The 18252-nt window shown below is 37.2% G+C and overlaps 1 protein-coding gene across 4 annotated transcripts in view; it reads left to right on the forward strand.

The window, feature by feature from the left end:
- MTMR1 (myotubularin related protein 1) overlaps window positions 1-15734 on the forward strand; it is a 36607-nt gene extending 20873 nt beyond the window's left edge. For all 4 annotated transcript variants that reach the window (XM_026848658.1, XM_026848661.1, XM_026848659.1 and 1 more), the window contains 3 exons: window positions 408-521; window positions 1750-1926; window positions 14481-15734. In XM_026848658.1, the coding sequence (XP_026704459.1) occupies window positions 408-521; window positions 1750-1926; window positions 14481-14645 (456 nt within the window). In that variant the 3' untranslated portion in view covers window positions 14646-15734. The remainder of the gene's footprint in view (window positions 1-407; window positions 522-1749; window positions 1927-14480) is intronic.
- The last annotated feature ends 2518 nt before the right edge of the window (window positions 15735-18252 follow it).

The raw sequence follows: 18252 nt of genomic DNA on the forward strand, positions 1-18252 counted from the left end.
CCCCCCCCCCAAAAAAAAAAAAATATTCGTGTCCTGTAACAAGAGAAATAAAGCACATGTTGAAGACAGTTTGGGGTGGGTTAGAACAGAATTCTATTAAACCTTCTTAAAATGCGTTGCTTCTTGTCACCAGTTTCACATTAGCTAATGTTTCTATGTTTGTATTCTAGTATACTCGCATAATGAATGTAAGGGTTGTCTCTCAGAAATATTTATAAAGAAGTATGTAGGTGAAATGTGTTATTGCAATGGGAGCTACTGAAATTGCTGAGTTTTTCTGAAAATAATCACTAAATAAGAAAAAAAATCTTACTTGAATCCTTTGGTTATTACTTATGTCTGAGTTTCTTCCTTTCTGCACTGCTTAAAATAAAGTTTAAAGTCATTTTACCAATTTTTTATTTCAGTTTCCTGCAGCCTTTGAATTCAACGAGTTATTTTTGATCACCATTCTGGATCACCTTTACAGTTGTCTCTTTGGGACTTTCTTATGCAACTGTGAAAAAGAGAGATTAAAAGAGGTAAATAGTGTAATACACATGCTTAATTTGTTGATTTTATATGAAAATGCTTAGAATATAAGACCTAAGAACATCTGTGCTGTGATTTTTGTTAAATTTCTCATGTAGTCTTAAAAGACACGGACATGAAATTTCATGGTATGAGAAGTATATACTGAATGCCCTGCTATTAAATGAGGTGGCACTTATTTTTCTTTATTTATTACCTGTTCAGGGAGGTGAGGGTTTTAGAAAGTCTTCTTTCAGATATTTCTAGCCAACATACACGATTTTAAATAATCATTATCAAATTATATTTGCATTTCATTTGCTATTTCCAAAGGAACTCCTATGGATGACTTTGCAGGTTACTTCAGGACATAATTAGGTGAAATTTATGATTGAAGACTACAGAAATTTAAAATATCTATATAAATGAAGTTAGGACTCAATAAAACTTTTTAAATATTCCAAGTACCTTTTTTCTTACTTTTGGCTTTGTTGTTTTTAATGCTTCATATTTTTTAAAGGAAGTAACAATTCCTTGCCATATATATAGCTTTGCTGTGTCCTTTTGGTTTGTTTCTACTTCTGTAGGGAAAATGTTGCATGTAAATACCACAAGATGGAGCTGAATAACGTGTTCTCGGCAAATGCAGGGTTTCCAGACAGATTTCTTTCATAGTCAGATGCAATTCTCAATAAAGAAATGCAATTTAAGACACAGCAGTGGTAGAAACACATGCTTTACAGCACTGAAGAAGTGTAAAATTGCAAGATGAATCTGATGTAAGTTCAGATTTCCAGTCTTTGATCTAACCATGATTATGCTGATTACATGTAGAATAATACAACTTTTGAAAAAAAATAGGCATTTACAGTGTGAGTGTCAAATTGAATAATTCTTTTTCACAGATGCTGTTTTGAATCTTCCAAACTACATATTTCTTCACGAATTTCTTGTCAAAGCTAATTTAATTTTTTTTTTTAGTTGGTCGGTGTGTAACCACGTATTTAAGTAGCTGTAAACGTTGCTGTAAATTACATGCAGTACAGCTTTCTTTTGCTCAACTAGGCCTTAGTGTCTCTGAAAATAACATGCCTGAATCTCCTTCCTCAGTTAGCCTTGGACCAGAATAAATGTTCAAATGTTTTGCTCAAGTTTTAAGGCTGTTTAATGATCAGCTACTGGAAGTGTTCTCAGAGTGGTTTTGCAATCCATATAATTTTTATTTTTTTTTTCAATCAGGAGGTAAGCACAAAGACTGTATCACTGTGGTCCTATATAAACAGCCAGTTAGATGAGTTCACAAATCCTTTCTACGTAAACTATGAAAACCACGTCCTGTATCCTGTTGCCAGTCTGAACCATTTGGAACTATGGGTGAACTACTACGTCAGATGGAACCCAAGGATGCGGCCTCAGGTATGAGCTTTCACATGGCTCTTAGGTTTTAGTGAAGAGCACAGAGATTTTAAAAAACTACTATTTTTCATAGTGTCAAATGCAGCATTTAATTTCAAAAGTGCTCATCTCTTGCATGTACTTCAGGTGATAGGGAAAAAGGTGTTTTTTCTCAAAGAACATGCAGGATGTGTTCAAACTTGGTAAAATGATGTTTTCATTAAGGTCACCAGTAGAATAGGGAGTTATGGTATCACTTTATTGGGTTGTGAAAGGTAACAGATTAACAGTCTTTGTTGTCAGATTACTTTTATTGCACTTCTATAAAACTTTGTAACACTGTTTAATACTTTTATTGCCTTAACCTTCTTGTAGAGTTTAGTGTAACTTTGCTTTTAATCATGTTTTGCCCTTTACCAAAATGATATAAAATATAGCAGCAGTTTCTGAAAGAATTGGACTATGTACTGACTCATTTTGTAGCCTCTCTAAACTTAGCATCACATAGATGCTTGTTTTCAATTGACCTTTACAGTTTCAAGCTGGCATGCTAAAGATTAAACACTCCCTGTACATGTTCCTTGATTCATCCAGTATTTGTTCTTATAAGTAATGTCTGCTATTCAGATAAATCTCTAAATCTCATCAGACAAATACTCCATATGCTCTCATACTTAGAAGTCTGAAGAAAGAACGTTCAGTTTGTGTCACAACTATAATATATCTGATGGTGCTACACCATCTCTTTATTAAGGTAACATTCCAAGGTACCCCCAAGCATATTATGATAAATTACCTGTGTTAAGTGACTGCTCGAAAGCTGCTTTTGTCTTCTAGCAGTTAGAATGAGATGTGAGTTTCAGATTTATTAGACACCCACAAGTCAGGGGCTGTTGTAAAAGATGGTGTTCCAAGGTAAGTTTCAAGGACAGTACAGTGGTAGGAGTCCAGGCATCTGAAAAATACCTTTTAAGGTCCTGGAAAAGTCTGGATTGCTTGCTTTCCCACTGAGATGTTTCCTCTGAGCTGCTTTGTTTCCCTTGGTCTGTTCTGGTTTATGTAGTCCTATGACTATTAGGTACTTGTTAGGTGTTAGCACGTGTTAAAAGTCAAAAGATGGTGTATTTTAATCTTTATGGTTTTAAAGTAAAATTGTGAACTGCTTTTTAGCAAAATATCATCTCGTTCTTAGCTTATTTGCTGAGCTAGCATGGCTTATGCATGCTTTAGTATAATCGACCTGTGGCAGTGACAGGTTATTAGTTGTATTTAATTGAGATCTATAGGCCCTGGAAGTGAGCAGGTTTTGTAAACATAGGAAAGCTAAACCCTGTTTGAAAGAGGTGAGGTGAGGGTGGGGAAGAGATCACATAATGAGAAAGTGCCAGAACTGTCATATACTTAGTGGCAATCTCTGCTCATCACCTCTCTCTTGGAGAGCGCTCGGCCCACTTCTGTTGGAGAGCACTCGGCAGGCACTCCAACGTGTGTGAAGCATTGGTCTTCAGTGGTCTTTGAGAGCAGGTCCCTAAAATCAGCAGGCTGAAAGTAACAAAATTTGATGATCCTGCTAACTGCCTTAACTTTACTACTACCTTCTTTTCCCGAAGAACTAATACAACTCTTCCGAATGTTTAGTTCTACCACATTAGCTTTGTCTTGTGAAGATACATCAAGCTTTTCCTCTTGTCTCTGGCCTGAATTTACGTTATATTTGTGACAAATATTTCCAAGTGTTTCGCATCTACTTGGATAAATTTGCTCCAGAAATTACAATTTTTTTGTTGCATAATTGCGTTCTCCAGTTTAATTATGAAAGCACAAACTCATGCAAACAAGTAAATAAAAAGACTTTGTAATCACAATATACTAAGTTTGCTTTCCTCTGTATTTGCATTGTCTAGTTTAGCACCCTGTTAGCCTATTCAGTAACGTTCAGACCCATTCAGTGACAGAAAAAAAGACAATGACCATTGTGATGCCCAGCAGGTCTTCACTTATCTTCAGTGAAAAAATTTCTTAATCAGTGGGTTTATTAAGAGAATGAACAACTCTGCCTCCTGATAAAAGGTGGTTTTTTGAATACCTTTTAATGTGGTTCTTTTAGTTTTCAGCTAGAATAAGAGACAATAAAACATTTAACGTGAACGAAGAGGTCTCTGATGAATAGCAGTTCAAGGCAACCTCATGTGCTGTTTTATCAGCTGCAAAAACATCTTAAGGAAACTAGAAAATGTTTGTTGTTTTCGAGGAGCTCACCAAAAAGAAGAAATGCCTAATAGGTGAATTTAAGGGAGATGAATAATAGTCCTGTAATATAATCAGAATAGATTTTTGATACATGTTTTCAACCAATTCATATTACAGGAGAGAAAACTCACAAGAGCAGAAGGACAAGTTTTTGGTTTGAGGCAATATTTTAGGTTTTCTGATTTCAGCTTGATTAGTGACGCTTGAATTTTTAAATGGACCAAGAGAAGTTAATCATTGCACTTCACCGACTTTTCTATTGGAAATGAGCATACATCACCTTTAATTATTTAGTTTGAATGCTAACTGGATATAACCACTTATTTTTGCGTTGTTGTACTCTGAATATCTGTGTTGCATCAAGCCTTGTAACAGTACAGTAAGGTCTGAGCATATTCTTCGTTGCACTAAGGCATAGAGAGTTTAGTATTATTCTTGTGTTCAGTAAAGAAAAAATTGCTTATAATGATGTACTCTCAGTTCTAGCTAAGTTTTGTGGAAGTCTGAATTGGTGGTTTTGATGGTGTTTATTTGCATCAAGAGCCCCATTTTAGGATTATAGTATATTGCAGTAGATCCTGTGCAATTAGGATCAGCCTCCCTTCTATAGGGTTCAAAGCTCAAGTGTCTAAGAAGTGAACACCATGAAAAATTCTAGGTTAAATATAGGCATCTCTTGTAGCTTCCCTTTTTGCTAAACTGCTTCAACAAGTCATTTGAATTCTTAAGTGAAATAAGATGTTCCTTGGTTTCAGTTTGGAGATGTTACATCATTATTGACCCCTTGTCCTAAGAAAATTAGATAGATTTTAGTCTGATCTTATTTGAGTTTATTGACTGAGAAGATTTTTTTTTCAGATTTGCCCTTTCCTTGGGTTAGAGAAATGTGTATTTGTATGTGACCTGTGGAAGATAAGCTCTTTCATTCTCTCATACAAAGGTGGGTGCTCTGTGGGTACCTGCTACTGGATTTACACATGACCCTACTAGTCTGGAATAGATAAGATAGTGTGATACTTCTGAATTGTTCCAGTTGATACCTTTCTGTGTAGTCATTCAGACCTCTTGGAGTTGCTTTGAGGAGTTCTGGCTGCCAGATGTCAGTTATCTGCTTGGGCAACTCTGGAGGGTGAGAACACAACCAATGATGTTTCTGAATATGACTTCTGCAGGGGCAGTATTTTTGAACTAATACTCTTGTCATCATTCATATATGGAGAGCATAAGTAAAAGTTCTGGTCCTTTCAATTCAATGTGTGTCTTATTGTGTGAGAGGCAAGGAAATCTATTTTGGTCACAAAATTTTCATAGTCCATTAGTATATATTTAGTTGGTTTTGTACCTTCTGGGAAATGACATTTTAACCCTTGGAGTACAGGGTTTAAACTTGTTTTGGTTTAATTGTGGGGTTTTAAAATTTTTCTATGCCTGCTAATTTTTCTTCAAGCTCTGTTCTGGAAATTTGGCCACTGTGCTAGAGATAATATCATAGAAAACCCTACAAGTTCTTCAAAATCATTCTTTTCTCTGTGTGTGTGTACTTTGATTCAGAATGTAAGGCTAGCACCATCTATATCCTAGAAATTCAATTCAGCTTCTGTAGTGGGATCATCTGCTAAAGGCAGTCTTTGGAGCTTCCATGAAAAGCCAGGGAAAGTCTGTTTGGAGGGCAACAGCTGACTTTAAAAAAGGTAGGAATAAATAACTGTTTGTTCAGTATACACAGAAATTACTGGAAAGCATATAAATAGGTTACAATGATTGCTGGGTTTTTTTAATGCTGTGTATAGAATTGCAGAGGCGTTTGATGTGTTGAATAGTTGAGTGATTGGATGTCAGCTGAACTTCAGTGTCAATAAACACAAAATATTGCATATTTAAAAGAACAAATAAGATGCTAAGTGTTACTGGAAAAATTGTTTAGAATAAACTGGAAAACACAGTTACGGAGATGCTTTATCCTGCACATAACAGGATATGATTTACTGTCTGGCACATGTGGTGTTTATATTATTTATACCTGCCTTCAGTCAAGTTGCCCGGCATTTTCCTCTCTGAGCATGTTGACATAGGTTGGAATATTTTCAAAGCTCATACATTTTATTTAACACCATTTTGTGGCGGGACAAAGCCATCATATGACTCTGGAAATGCTTGGCATTGCTGGTCTGAGATACATGCATGGTCTTGGGTCCATCATTTTGCGTGAAAGAGTGAGGCAGGTGATGACAGGAGAAGGAATCACCTTGTGGGTTAGATAGATAGCTGAATGGTGCCTTAGCCAAGGAGATTTCATCCCTGCCTTTAACCACAGCGTTTCCTGTGAGACAAGGCAAGTTTCTTGAGTACCTGATAGTTTCTCTCTATCTGGGTGTCTTAAGTCAAGATTTCCAGAGCCTGATTTACTGCAGGTATCTTATATCTGCAGATAAAACTCTCAGCATTCAAATGATATGGAATAAAATATAGACTAGCTGCTTATCCTGTGTGCTGAAAGAATCTGTAGTTATTTAAGAAAAAAAAAAAAATGTAAATGAGCACAGCATCAGAACTTGTACAGAAAGGGAGAAACTAGTACTGTGCAAATAGTCTTCATTTTGGGGAGTTTCTAGCATATTTTGAAGAGCAAGCACTCAAAGCATTGCTGTAATCTATCAGATGTCTAAATCTAAATGGGCTGTAGGTTTTAACAAGTAATGGCATCAGCTTGTAGCATGTAGAGTTTCCTGAGTCTGGAAATCCGTGCAGTTTTTTTGCAAAAACCTCTGATCTAGTTCCCACATGGTAGGATTCATAATTTCTGTTTGCTAGTCATTGCTTTTGCAGAAGGCCAGGGTTTTTGCTTGGTTTCCCAGGAGCATACCTCTACAGTAAGTGTGGAAGTATTGATTATTACTGAAAACTGCTGTTTTCATCATTTGAGATTGCCTTTTTCTATGAGTATACTGTTAACTAGGTTTTAAAAGCAAATGTGTCAGAGTTCCAGCTCTTCGTGAAGAGGAACAAAAAGCTGAAGTGAAAGATACTGTTGTCTTTCCAATGCACAGAGTAGGTTTTTGAAAAAACGACAGTCTTAAGTCAAGCAATGAATTTAAAATAACCATTTTCCTCTGCAGCCTTTCTTCCCTGTTGCTAAAATAGATAAAGTATACTCGCTGAACAAGACAAAATGCATTCACTGTTGAACAATTTTCATGTGAATGACTGTCCTTGAGCTAGTACAGTACTACACAGTAGATATCCATCCAATTAAGACTTGGAGGTACTATAAGTGAGTAGCTATTATAATTTCTTTTATACCTATCCTTGTGTTGACAAATTTTGCTATCCAAAAGCACTCCAGGATCCTGAAGGATTACTTGGGAATGAAAACCTGAAAATCAATACTGAAAGTTGACTGTAGTAATTCTGTGAAGAGGGAGATTTGATTTTATTTTTTTTTTTTTTAGGAAATGGAGCTGTCTTATGTCTATGTGTTTTTAATATGTGTTGTAGTGTGTATCTTGTATAGAGTAATTGTAGTTTCTGTGTAGTTATAATTAAAAAAAAAAAAACAACACAAACACCTTTATCTTCCCTCAAGTCCTCACCCAGCAGGAATAATTTACTGTAACTGTGAAGTGGCATGTTCTGAGAGTTATGGTATACCAGGTTCTGATTTCGATGTACATGTGGATATTCAGTTTAAAAAATGGTTTCCTATCACTGCTATTTTAAGCAATAAAGACTGTTTCTTTAGCAGCATTCTAAGTATTTTTCAGCTCATTATAGGCAGTAGGTACCTTATCTTTGAAGTGTAGGAAAAGTATCTGCTTTTGAATAAAATAGGTGATAAAGCTCGCTAATCAGGAAGATAAAACCCCACCCATTTTAACTGGTTAATTTGCAGGAACCTACAATCAGTTCTTTCTGGGTGAAAAACGTTACTTGGCTCACTCAGTTTTGCAGCATTTTACTGTTTTTTACTGGTTGGGGGTGGGGTTTCAAATATTGCAATTACCACTAGCAGTGGGAGTATTGTATATCATGTCTTACAGGAGAAAGAAACTGCTTCTACCAGAGAGAATAAACTCTCTGGAGAGACAGGGCAACTGGCAATATCGTCAGTGAGGAAGGAAGGGGAGAAGCAGCAAGTAGCAGGGAAGAAGTGCAAGTGTAGCGGGTAGATAAAGGTGTATACATTGTATGAGGAGGGGGGTCAGGCTCTAAGTTTAGTCATGGCTTGATGCAGAAAAGGGACTGCAAACTTAAATGGGCAGAAATGCAAACTGTTAAAAAGCTAGAGAAAACTAAGAACTCTGCTAAATAAAATTTTCCTGATCGGTTGATTTTTTTTTATTTCTTTACACAAAATTAGTTCTCTAATATAACTCAGTGAGAGAGGGGTAATGGAATAAAAATAGAGATTTGAATGGGAAGGGACTGAAAAACTTTGTGAGAGCTTAAAACCAAACAAAAAGATGCTAGAATCATGGACAACTAGGGTAAGTCTGGTAAAGCTTATGTTTAGTGCTAAGGGTATTGCTCAGGACAGGTAAAAGGGCTAGGGACACGGGGTTTGGGTAAGTGGCTGGAAAAAGTTGGTGCTGAGTTAGGGAGGGGAACAACATGCAGTCTCAGTCATATTCTTCTTAGCTCCTGAGTCAATATTACAGTAGCAATTAAAAAGAAAAAAAAATCCAGCTTACTGAAAAGTCATCTTGAACTGTTGCAGGCAGATTCTTCTCCAGCTTTTACAGAGCCATCTTTTTGGCTAACACCTGCAGCCAAGTGACACTTCCCAAGGATTTGGGCCCTTTTCTCTGCCACTTAGTGCTGCTGGCAAACTCCTTACTCTTGTCCCTTCTTGGATTGTATTGCTAGCTGTATTAGATGTGAATGCAAGTTTTGTTTTGGACTGATAAACTTCTTAATTTGTTTTTAGTAAATTTTATATGATTAGAGAAATCTAATTTTATTTCTTATAAATAGTCAAACGATAGAATTTTTTTATGAGGTTAACCCACCATAATCTGTTAAAATGTAGTATATTCACCTTTATGTTTCTACTTTATTTTTTACTGGAATATTTTGTTAAATAACAGAATACATATAATATATATTAAAAATAACAAATTAAATTTATTATTTCATATATATAATAACAGAAATTAAACTTATTGTATTTCAGCACATTGAGATAATAGTTTAAATAATGTGTGAAAAACATTCTGAAGACCTAATGAGCAATGGCCTGGCCAGTTTTCCAGCAGATGGGCTGCCAGGTTAGGTTTTGTCTGCGTAGGCTCCTCTTGTGCAGCAGAAGTAGGTCTTTGCTTTCCCCTGGAGTATGGACAGAAGTGATGGGGACTTGGCTGTCATGGCCAGGTATTGCCTAGCAGCATTACTGCAGCAACACTCTGGGAAGCTGGTGTTACAAAGGAAAGGGTACACACTCTTCTGAAATCAGGTATTGATATAGTGGAGTAGAGCAGCAAAACAAATAACTTGAATATGACTAGGTGGTGGGTCCAGAGTCATCTTTTGAACTTAAACTCCTAATTTGAGAGACAGGATGAGAGAGTAGAAAACAGTACATGTGCTGTCAGACTCCCAGCGAATTCAGTCAAATCAATTACATGATTTCTTAACAAGACTGTAATAAAAGCTTGCCGTGGAGACACTGCTAGTGCTGTGCAAGTATACACTTCTAGGGTTAAGGTGGTAACAAGCGCTTTTAATAAATGATCTCCAAACTTCTTGGTCCGCACAGAATATGTCACTCTTCCACTTACTTTTATTCTAAGCAGTGGCAAAGGAGACCCTCATTCACAGCAAGACATTACGTGTGTTATTGTGAAGGTTGTCGGACCCATTTGCTTCTGAAGAAGTTTGTTTGTGAGAGGAATTGTGTGCTGAAATGAAATGGTATGAAGTGACGAAAATGGAGATACTTATCTGTAAGAATTTGCACAGGACAGCGTGAGGAAACGTAGGCAGCAACAGGTTTGCGTGGGAGTAAGTCTTCAAGAAATGTGGACATGAACTAAACTTTTTTTAATTATTATTTTAATGGTTTTTGTGACAGAAGTTTTGAAGATGCTTCATCCTCTTCCTCCTTCCAAGATGGAAGGAGGCTTCCAGAAAGCTGCATAATTACAGTTCTATCTGGTTCTCTTAATGTTTTCATTAAAAAAACAAAACAAAACAAAACAACAAAACCATGACTGGAGGTTGAGGCTTTGTTTTGGGCATTTTCCCCCCTTTTCCCCTCTAGCACCAGTCTTATTTTTTCATTCTTTCATATTTGAATTTGCTGCTTTTTTTCAAAAAAGGGAAGTTATAGTATCAGAATTGAAGACACCTGGGGAAAGCACAGCTCCTCAAGCCAGGCTGCTTTTTAGATCTTTTTATAAGAATTTCTGTAATAGTTTTTATATCCTTCAGCTGCCTGTACCACCTTTTTTTACCCCATGAGGATGTAATTCTAACATGGACCTTTATCACTAATAAATAAGTTATTGTCAGCTGCTTGAAAATACTCTGGAAGTGCTAAAGATTTCTCTAGACTGAATCTGACATGTTGTTTCATGAAATGAAAGCATGTTTCAGAAGTTTAGTGCGTGAAATCTGCTTTTGTAATTTTATTGTTTTACAATATTGTGCATCTACATGATTCGGTATTAAGTGGCAAGGCAAGAGTCTTTTCCTGGGAAAGACTTGACATTAGAAAACCATTCATGTTTACACTACCTTATGAAATGGCTTGTGGATATTTATGTAGAACTGTCTTGCAGTGTTGGCATCTAACATGCACTTCCTAAAAGATGGCCAACATTTTAAAGCTGACCCTTTTTTTTTTCCCCCCATTGTAAGACCTACTCTGTCTTGCTTACAGCTTTGCTGGACTCTAATTATTTGTATTGAGTCACCAAGTTTGTGTGTCTGATTGAATTGTTTTGTAAAAGTTCATCCAAGAAGGCTCAGTTTCTTATGAGAATGTGACTAAGAAAAACGTTTTCCCATATGAAAATAGTAGTATTGTAGAGTTCTTTTGTTGGGGCAGGGGGCTATTTTTCTGTAAATAGTCCATCTCTAGGGCAAATGTGAGTTTTTAGTAAGAGGGATTATGTTTCAGAAATGTGCCTCCTCATATCCTGGAAGAAATCCATCCTATTCAGAGGCTGGAACAATCTCAGTGAATTCTCAAGGACTGAGAATAAATGAGAGTAAAAAGACTGAGAGATAGATTTGATACAGAGTCTATGAGAGAGTTGTGACTGACTGGGAATAGGAACTAGGAGTGAATAATGCTCCAAGTGTTGGAGGTCTTTGCTTTCTGTTCAACCCATGGAATACAATCTGGGAAAGTAGTCTGGAAGGGGCACGGCTGCAGACAAAGCAAGAATTGTCCCATGGGTAAGGGAGCAGGATGCTGCTCTGGAGAAAGGAAGTTTCTCCCTGCCTTTGCCACAGGATTCCTCTGTTGTAAGGGAGATCACCTGCACCAGAGTGGTCACCATGTGTGTGCTCCTTACTTACTGGGTGTCCTGCTTGATACCCACAGGGCCAAACTGCAGAATTGCCAAGTTCTCTATTAAACCAATTTGACATCTGAGGTATGCAAAATTAGGAGGTGCTTGCTTCAGATCCTTGTCTGTGAAAGTGGTGTATTTGTACTCCCATACTTATTAGGGTGCTGCAAATTTGTTTCCTGACATGAGATGAAAGCACAGAAAAGGAAACAAGTATTTTAAGTTCAGAAGAATAAATAAAGGATGGGGTCAGACACTGCAAAGAAAACTTAAATATTGAATAACTGCTCAGTAATTGAGTAGCATCAAACTGTGCGCGGAATAAATGAGGAATACAAGGGGGAAACTAGTATTTTAATACTTATTTAACCAATGATTTTATAGAGAGGTACAGAATTGAGTTTGGAGAAGTAATCTTCATTCTGACACCTCCTAATTTTTTGAGATCATAATTTTGCAATCTTAATGTTGAAGAGTTTTTTGTGTGACTTGAATATACACAGACTTTTTTAATGTCATTGTTGCTATTTAGCTAATTTATTTAAAGAGAGTCCTGTTCTTTAAGATGGACATGTGGGGAGAACAGCACTTGTGTCAGAGTTTGAGCATGTGTCTTGTTCTAAGAGGTTCGGGGGGAATGCAGAAGAAGGATTGAGACGTGTATCCACACTTTTCCTCCTTGAAGGACTTTACAGAGCATGCCAATTTCTGCAGCGGCTTTTGTGTAGAGTATCCTGAAATGATTTGTAGTATGTTCCCCAAAAGCCAGTTCTATGGAACAGCTTTTTATGAGTGTTTGAGCATTGTGCAGTGGAACACACTGGCTAATGCCTGCATGAAAAGTGTCTAAGAGAAATTGGGCTGTTATGCTGAATCATGATTAAGCTGTGCAGAAATCAGGTGTACAAATCTCCTGTGACCCAGGGCTTGCGTGACTAATGATACCAATGGTAAATCACTCTGTTACAGAACTAAGTGTTTCAGGAAAATGTCTTCATAAAGAAGAAATCTGAAGTGGGAGTGTATGAACAAGGGATCTTTTACTTGAGGAAAGACAAAAAAAATACTGTGGGTGCTAATCCAGAAAGTCTTGGTCTTCACTGAAATTCGAATTTTCCATAGTGTGTGTTAGAGCATCTTGGACAAACTTCATCACCAGACTCAATTTTGCTGTGTTTTTACGTGTATACTTTTTCTGTAGACCACCTCAGAAAAATAAGATTGGCTTTCTGGAGGGTGAGCTTTGTGTTTCATTAGTGAAGGAGGCTGTTGTCTTATGGCTTCACTTGCTAAAGACTGCATGGTGGATGCAGGAGAAGATTGCAAGAAGAGAAGAAATTGATTGCATAGTGAAGGCAGGACTCCAGGGTCAATGGGAGCTTGGTGATGAGCAGCGATTGTTCTGCTGAAGACTCAAAAAGTTACACTTTTAAAATTGGTGTAGATGACATGCTGGATGAACTGATGACTCCCAGAGTACTGGGAGAAGCACTTTGAGAATGCAGTGAAGTTTCTGTTCATGGGCTAAGCCACAAACAAGAAAAAAATATATGGCCAAAAAAATGTTGACCTGAAAGAGACTGTTTGATACTATTTAACTCTTTTAAGTTTAGTTCTAACAGGTGTTTTTCTGTTTCAGAAACATGAGTGTTAGGTTTTGAAAATATCAAAAGCAAATGCATGGATTTTTGATGTATTTTCTTCACAAAGCCAGAATTCACAAAGACTTAAATTGTGACTCGGTTGTGTGTTGATAGTGAGAAAACCTTTCTGGTTTTTGACATCTTTTTCACATAGCACCATGTGAAAATTTCGTGCTCAGGTGTGCATCCCAGCCCTGTAAACACTTTTAAGCAGTACGAAGTGATCACGGGTGAATGCAATCCCCTGAAGGCTTGGCATTCCAGAAGCCCAGGTTATAAATTACTTATAACATCTACCAATCCATAGGTTTCCCATTGTTTCATTTCCCCACGATTGTTCTTTTTCCCATCTTGCTCTTTCCAAAAGCTATAAACAATTGGAGTTTATACAGGATAAAATAGATTAAAGCAATTTACAGTCAAACTTTTTTGGCCTTTCTGTGGCATTTGGAAGAAGGGAAGGTCTCTCTTTGCTTTCTGAGATAACAGATCCAGCTGCAAAAAACAGTGTGGCTTGCATCTTCCTTTGGCCATGATATAGTTGAATGTTCCAGATGAGCATGAAAAATGCAGAGTGGTGCATCTCTGGTGGTTTTGGGGCACTGTCAGAAGCAGAGATAGAAACCTGTACAACCACTTCTATAAAAGGTTTATTGGAGTATGACTCTGGGAGGTCCACCACAAGTACAATTCACTTGGCTGCTGCACTTTTCTCACTGACAAGCTGGAAGGGGTCAGACTCTTGGAAAGATGCCTGGTTAGAGGAGTAACAAGATGCTTTGTACAGAGCCAGCTTTGTGAACTCTCTTTACATAATAAGTTCTGTCCGAACAGGCAGGGGCAATAGTTCCCGGGAAAGGCATTTTAAGTTCAGCTGAAAGTGGTATTGATAAGGGATAGGGGTACATTTATTGAAGTCTGTTTGGTATCCCATCAAGACCATTTGGAAACAGTCTTTTGAAAAGGTTTCCTGCCAACTGTGGTGTTAGAAAAAGACAGTTTGCTGGAATGTTTAATCAAATGACTAAAGAAACACTTTCCCTAAATATTAATATACTGAAATTCATAGGGGTTGGATTCCTTGTGTTAATGAAGAAAACAGTGGAAGCATTGCTTGAGAAGATAACTTGCTGTGGGAGTCAAAGCCTTTTCTTTCTTGTCCTGGCAGGTTCCAATCCATCAAAATCTTAAAGAGCTCCTTGCTATCCGGACGGAGCTTCAGAAGAAGGTTGAAGATTTGCAGCGGGAAGCTGCTACCCGATCCATTTCTTCCTCCTCTGATAGAGGTTCATCTCCTTCCCATTCAGCCACACCAGTGCACACCTCTGTGTGATGTGTAACAAAAGCCACGTGAAAAAATTTGTCAGGTAATACAGAGAGGGAGGGTGAAATGCTTTTCCCGTCACAAAAGGATTGTGAGTGACTTGTAATTGCTATGATCTACTTGCCTTATTCTGTGTCTGATATTATCATGACGAGGCCAAAAAGAGCTTCAATAGATGTGATGTATTTTCTTGTTGGCAGTTCCCACACGTGTTTTGACATTCTAGCTAAATCACCAATTGTGAAATTAAACTTTGTTTTGAGCAACTAACAATTTAACCATCCTGAAAAGGAATCCATCTGCCAAGCAGACAGAAAAATGCCTCTCCCACTGCCTAGGGTACCATGCCTGGTTGAGAGAATCAGATGAAATGCCACATGACGCTTACACAGAACGTTTTTCTGAATGGGAGCTCCTCATTTCACTCGGTAATACATATATTTTTTTTGGCTAGAGCAGTTTATTTTTTTTAGGTGATTAATGCACTTGGAAATAGATCTTAAAATAAATGTTTTCCAGTGTAGTCAGTTTTACATTTCGACTAAATATGCCATTTAAAGTGGATGAAGTTAAGCTGAATTTATTAAGTACACCACACTGACTTGTATGATGTAATATATTTGGTAAAGCATGTATTTTAGGTTTTTTAATGCCTTTTGTACAAGTTGAAATGAAGTATTTTGACTGTTTAGCTTATTGTTCAGTTCCAGCCTCCTGAGCGAGGGGTAAATTTATTCATGTCAAGGTCTTGTACAAAGTAAAAGTTTGTTTTCTAGGAAATGCTAATATTTGGGGTTGCAATGACACCCAGCTGTGTAAATTGTATAGGCTGTATAGCTCCATATTTTGTTAAGCGTGTTTTGTTTTAAAGTGTACACACAAAATGCAAAGCTGTGTGCGTTTATACACACGTGTATGTGATGTTAAACATATGCATACTCCCGTGGTTTTAAGCTGTAAGTTCAGAAAATGGATTCTGCCTGTCCAAACCCTTTTGAAGACCTTAACTTGTGATGACTTTGTTTGACAGAGTTTTTAAATAATATGATCTTAATTGGTTTTCTTGAAATAAAGCCTCTTGGCTTTTTGTTTTTTAAATTGCTCCTATAATTTTTTTCTGTAAAGTGAATAATTTAACTGCGTTTTCATACAAAATATACATTCCCAACTTTCTCTCATCTCCTCCTCAAAATATTCGGATCAGAGAGATTTGATTACTATAAAATCCAACTTTTTAAAAAATTACTCAGTAGCCTTCTTGGAAGGCCCAGGAATGGTGCACACTGAAAATTTCCCCTGGATTGTTTTCCTTGCTGTGTTTCTTGAGAATCTGGTTCTCCTTAGGGTGCTTAAATACTGCAGCTCTGGTTTTTGACTCATGCTTGTATTGCTCCAAGTTCTGCTCGTGGGAATTAAGCCCCGTTCTTAAGAGCCAATTGATTCTATATGCTGATTGTGGTTTTTACTGTCTGTGAGTATCGTTTATTACTGCACATTTATTCTTAATTTGTGATGGCACTTTTCTGTTTCTCTGCATTCATATATATCTACAGCGTACAGTTAATGAGTAAGGTGAGCTGCTGAGCACTTTGCAACTTCAACTGGAAAGGCTAATGTGCTGTATCCAGTCTTACAAGTTTACTGTGCAGTGCAGGGTATTTCAACATGTCCTTTTTATTATCGTGAATGCTTTTTATAATAGATACCTACAAGAGCAAAGTTTAGGAAGGCTTGCAGTGTTGCATCTCTTAATCAACCTCAGGCATTTTATAAATAGATGAAAGATGTTTTCTTGTAAAAATGGTTCTGCTGAACAGTATGCCAGCAGTGAATTTTACGTTGCCAAAATATGTTGAGCTGGTATTGAATTAAACTCTTCCATATTTTGGATTTCCTTGACATTTTAACTGTATACTGAAGTAAAGCACATTATCTCTAAAATGCAGTGCTTAAGAAAATCTTTTGAAGTTTTTCTCTTTATTGGTGCTAATAATCACAACATTTCCTCTATAATTATTGTAAAAGTGACGACTGGATTATCTTGGGTATTCTGAGATTTTTAAAGCTTAGATTCCTAGAGCTAAAATCTGAGAATTTGGTTTTGCATAGAAGAATACCAGTTATTTCAGCTGACTGGCTGTTTATCCACGAGTTTCAGCACAGCTCAGTGAGTCCTCTCTGATCTGCGGGGAAAGCACTGGGGGAGGGGTCCTGCTGTTCTGTGTGTAAGCACAATGGATGGTTTTGTATGTACTTAGCATGGACATTTTCAAACGTATTACATGGCTCGAGTATGCTAGTTAAAGTGTAGCTCTATATTGAAGAAGTGACTGTCTTTGTACTCGGTCTGCTTCTCGATAATCAGATTTTTTCCTATTGCTTTAACAAATAATAGTCATTATTTTATATTTTTTACTAAGGCAGTATTGAACTGGCTGAGGAAAGAGCAGAACCCCGTTCCCTGTCTGATGCACCTTAGACAGAACTGTTAACTTCTGATTTAAAAGCTGTATCTTGTTTTGCTTTGGTTTTTGGTCTTGAGTCTGCTGAGTATAAAGGGAATGTGTAAAGACGGCAGCAAGCAGTTAAGTTTGACCTCTAGGATTTTCCTATTATCAATGACATGTGGGAGGGGGAACAACCTGAATCTGGTGTCCCAGAATGGAATGAAGCCTTGGGAGCCAACTGAAACATTTTTCGCTTATAAAAATCAGTTAAGTGAATCATCAGCATTAGACACTTTCCTATTTTAGTCCTGTTTCAGAGCTGAATTACACATTTCCTCTTTTGTTGATAAAAGTAATTTTTTGCTGTTTCATTAAAATGGAAGAAGGCTTTTAAAGCTGGTAAACATTCTTGTCTGCCTGGTTTTATTCCCTGCATGGGCAGCCTTCCTCTCAAGGAGTTAAAGCTTTAAACAAGAAGCGTTTGATTTTTCTTATTTTCTGAGAAAAGCTGTACTAATTCGTATGCTGTATGTAATAACAGCAAGAGTGGCTGGTTCTTGAAAAACTGGAAATACGGAATCAAGAGCTCCCATTCATGGGCATTGAACCCCACAGCAGAGGACAAACTAAAATGGGCAGTTTAGAGCATTCTCCAGGTGAAGCATTTATGTTAAAAAGCCAAAAGGAATGTCCATTTGCTGAGAGATCACATCTGCTGAACTACATGGGTATCATATTAGAGATCTTTTGACTGCCAGATTTTGTGCAGTTGTGAAGAAAGAGTTTTATTTCTACAAGAAATACGAGTCAGAAGTAGCTAGTTGGAAATACAAACAACCTTTTTTGACTGTGAGACTAAGCACTGCATCGTTATACAAAGATCAAGAGCTTAGTTTGCACTGCATGAGAGATTCATCTACTAGATATGAAAATCCAAAGGAAGCTGCAGGAAAGGTAGGGCAGGGAGAAGGAACGAAAAGCAGCCATGGTGAGCGCAGCAAGGGACACAGGGCACCTACCTAGACTAGTGACTGGGTGACCTGAGGAGAGCGCGCATGTGTGTGAGTGTGCAAATATTTAATTTTTACCATTAAATTGAAGCTTTCAAAATGATACTTGTTTTCTCACAAAGTCTAGTTTGTTCTGGTTTTTAAATAAAGTCTTTAGTT

The sequence above is a fragment of the Athene cunicularia genome (assembly GCF_003259725.1).
Source record: "Athene cunicularia isolate RWA chromosome 4 unlocalized genomic scaffold, athCun1 chr4_part3, whole genome shotgun sequence".
Taxonomy (NCBI): domain Eukaryota; kingdom Metazoa; phylum Chordata; class Aves; order Strigiformes; family Strigidae; genus Athene; species Athene cunicularia.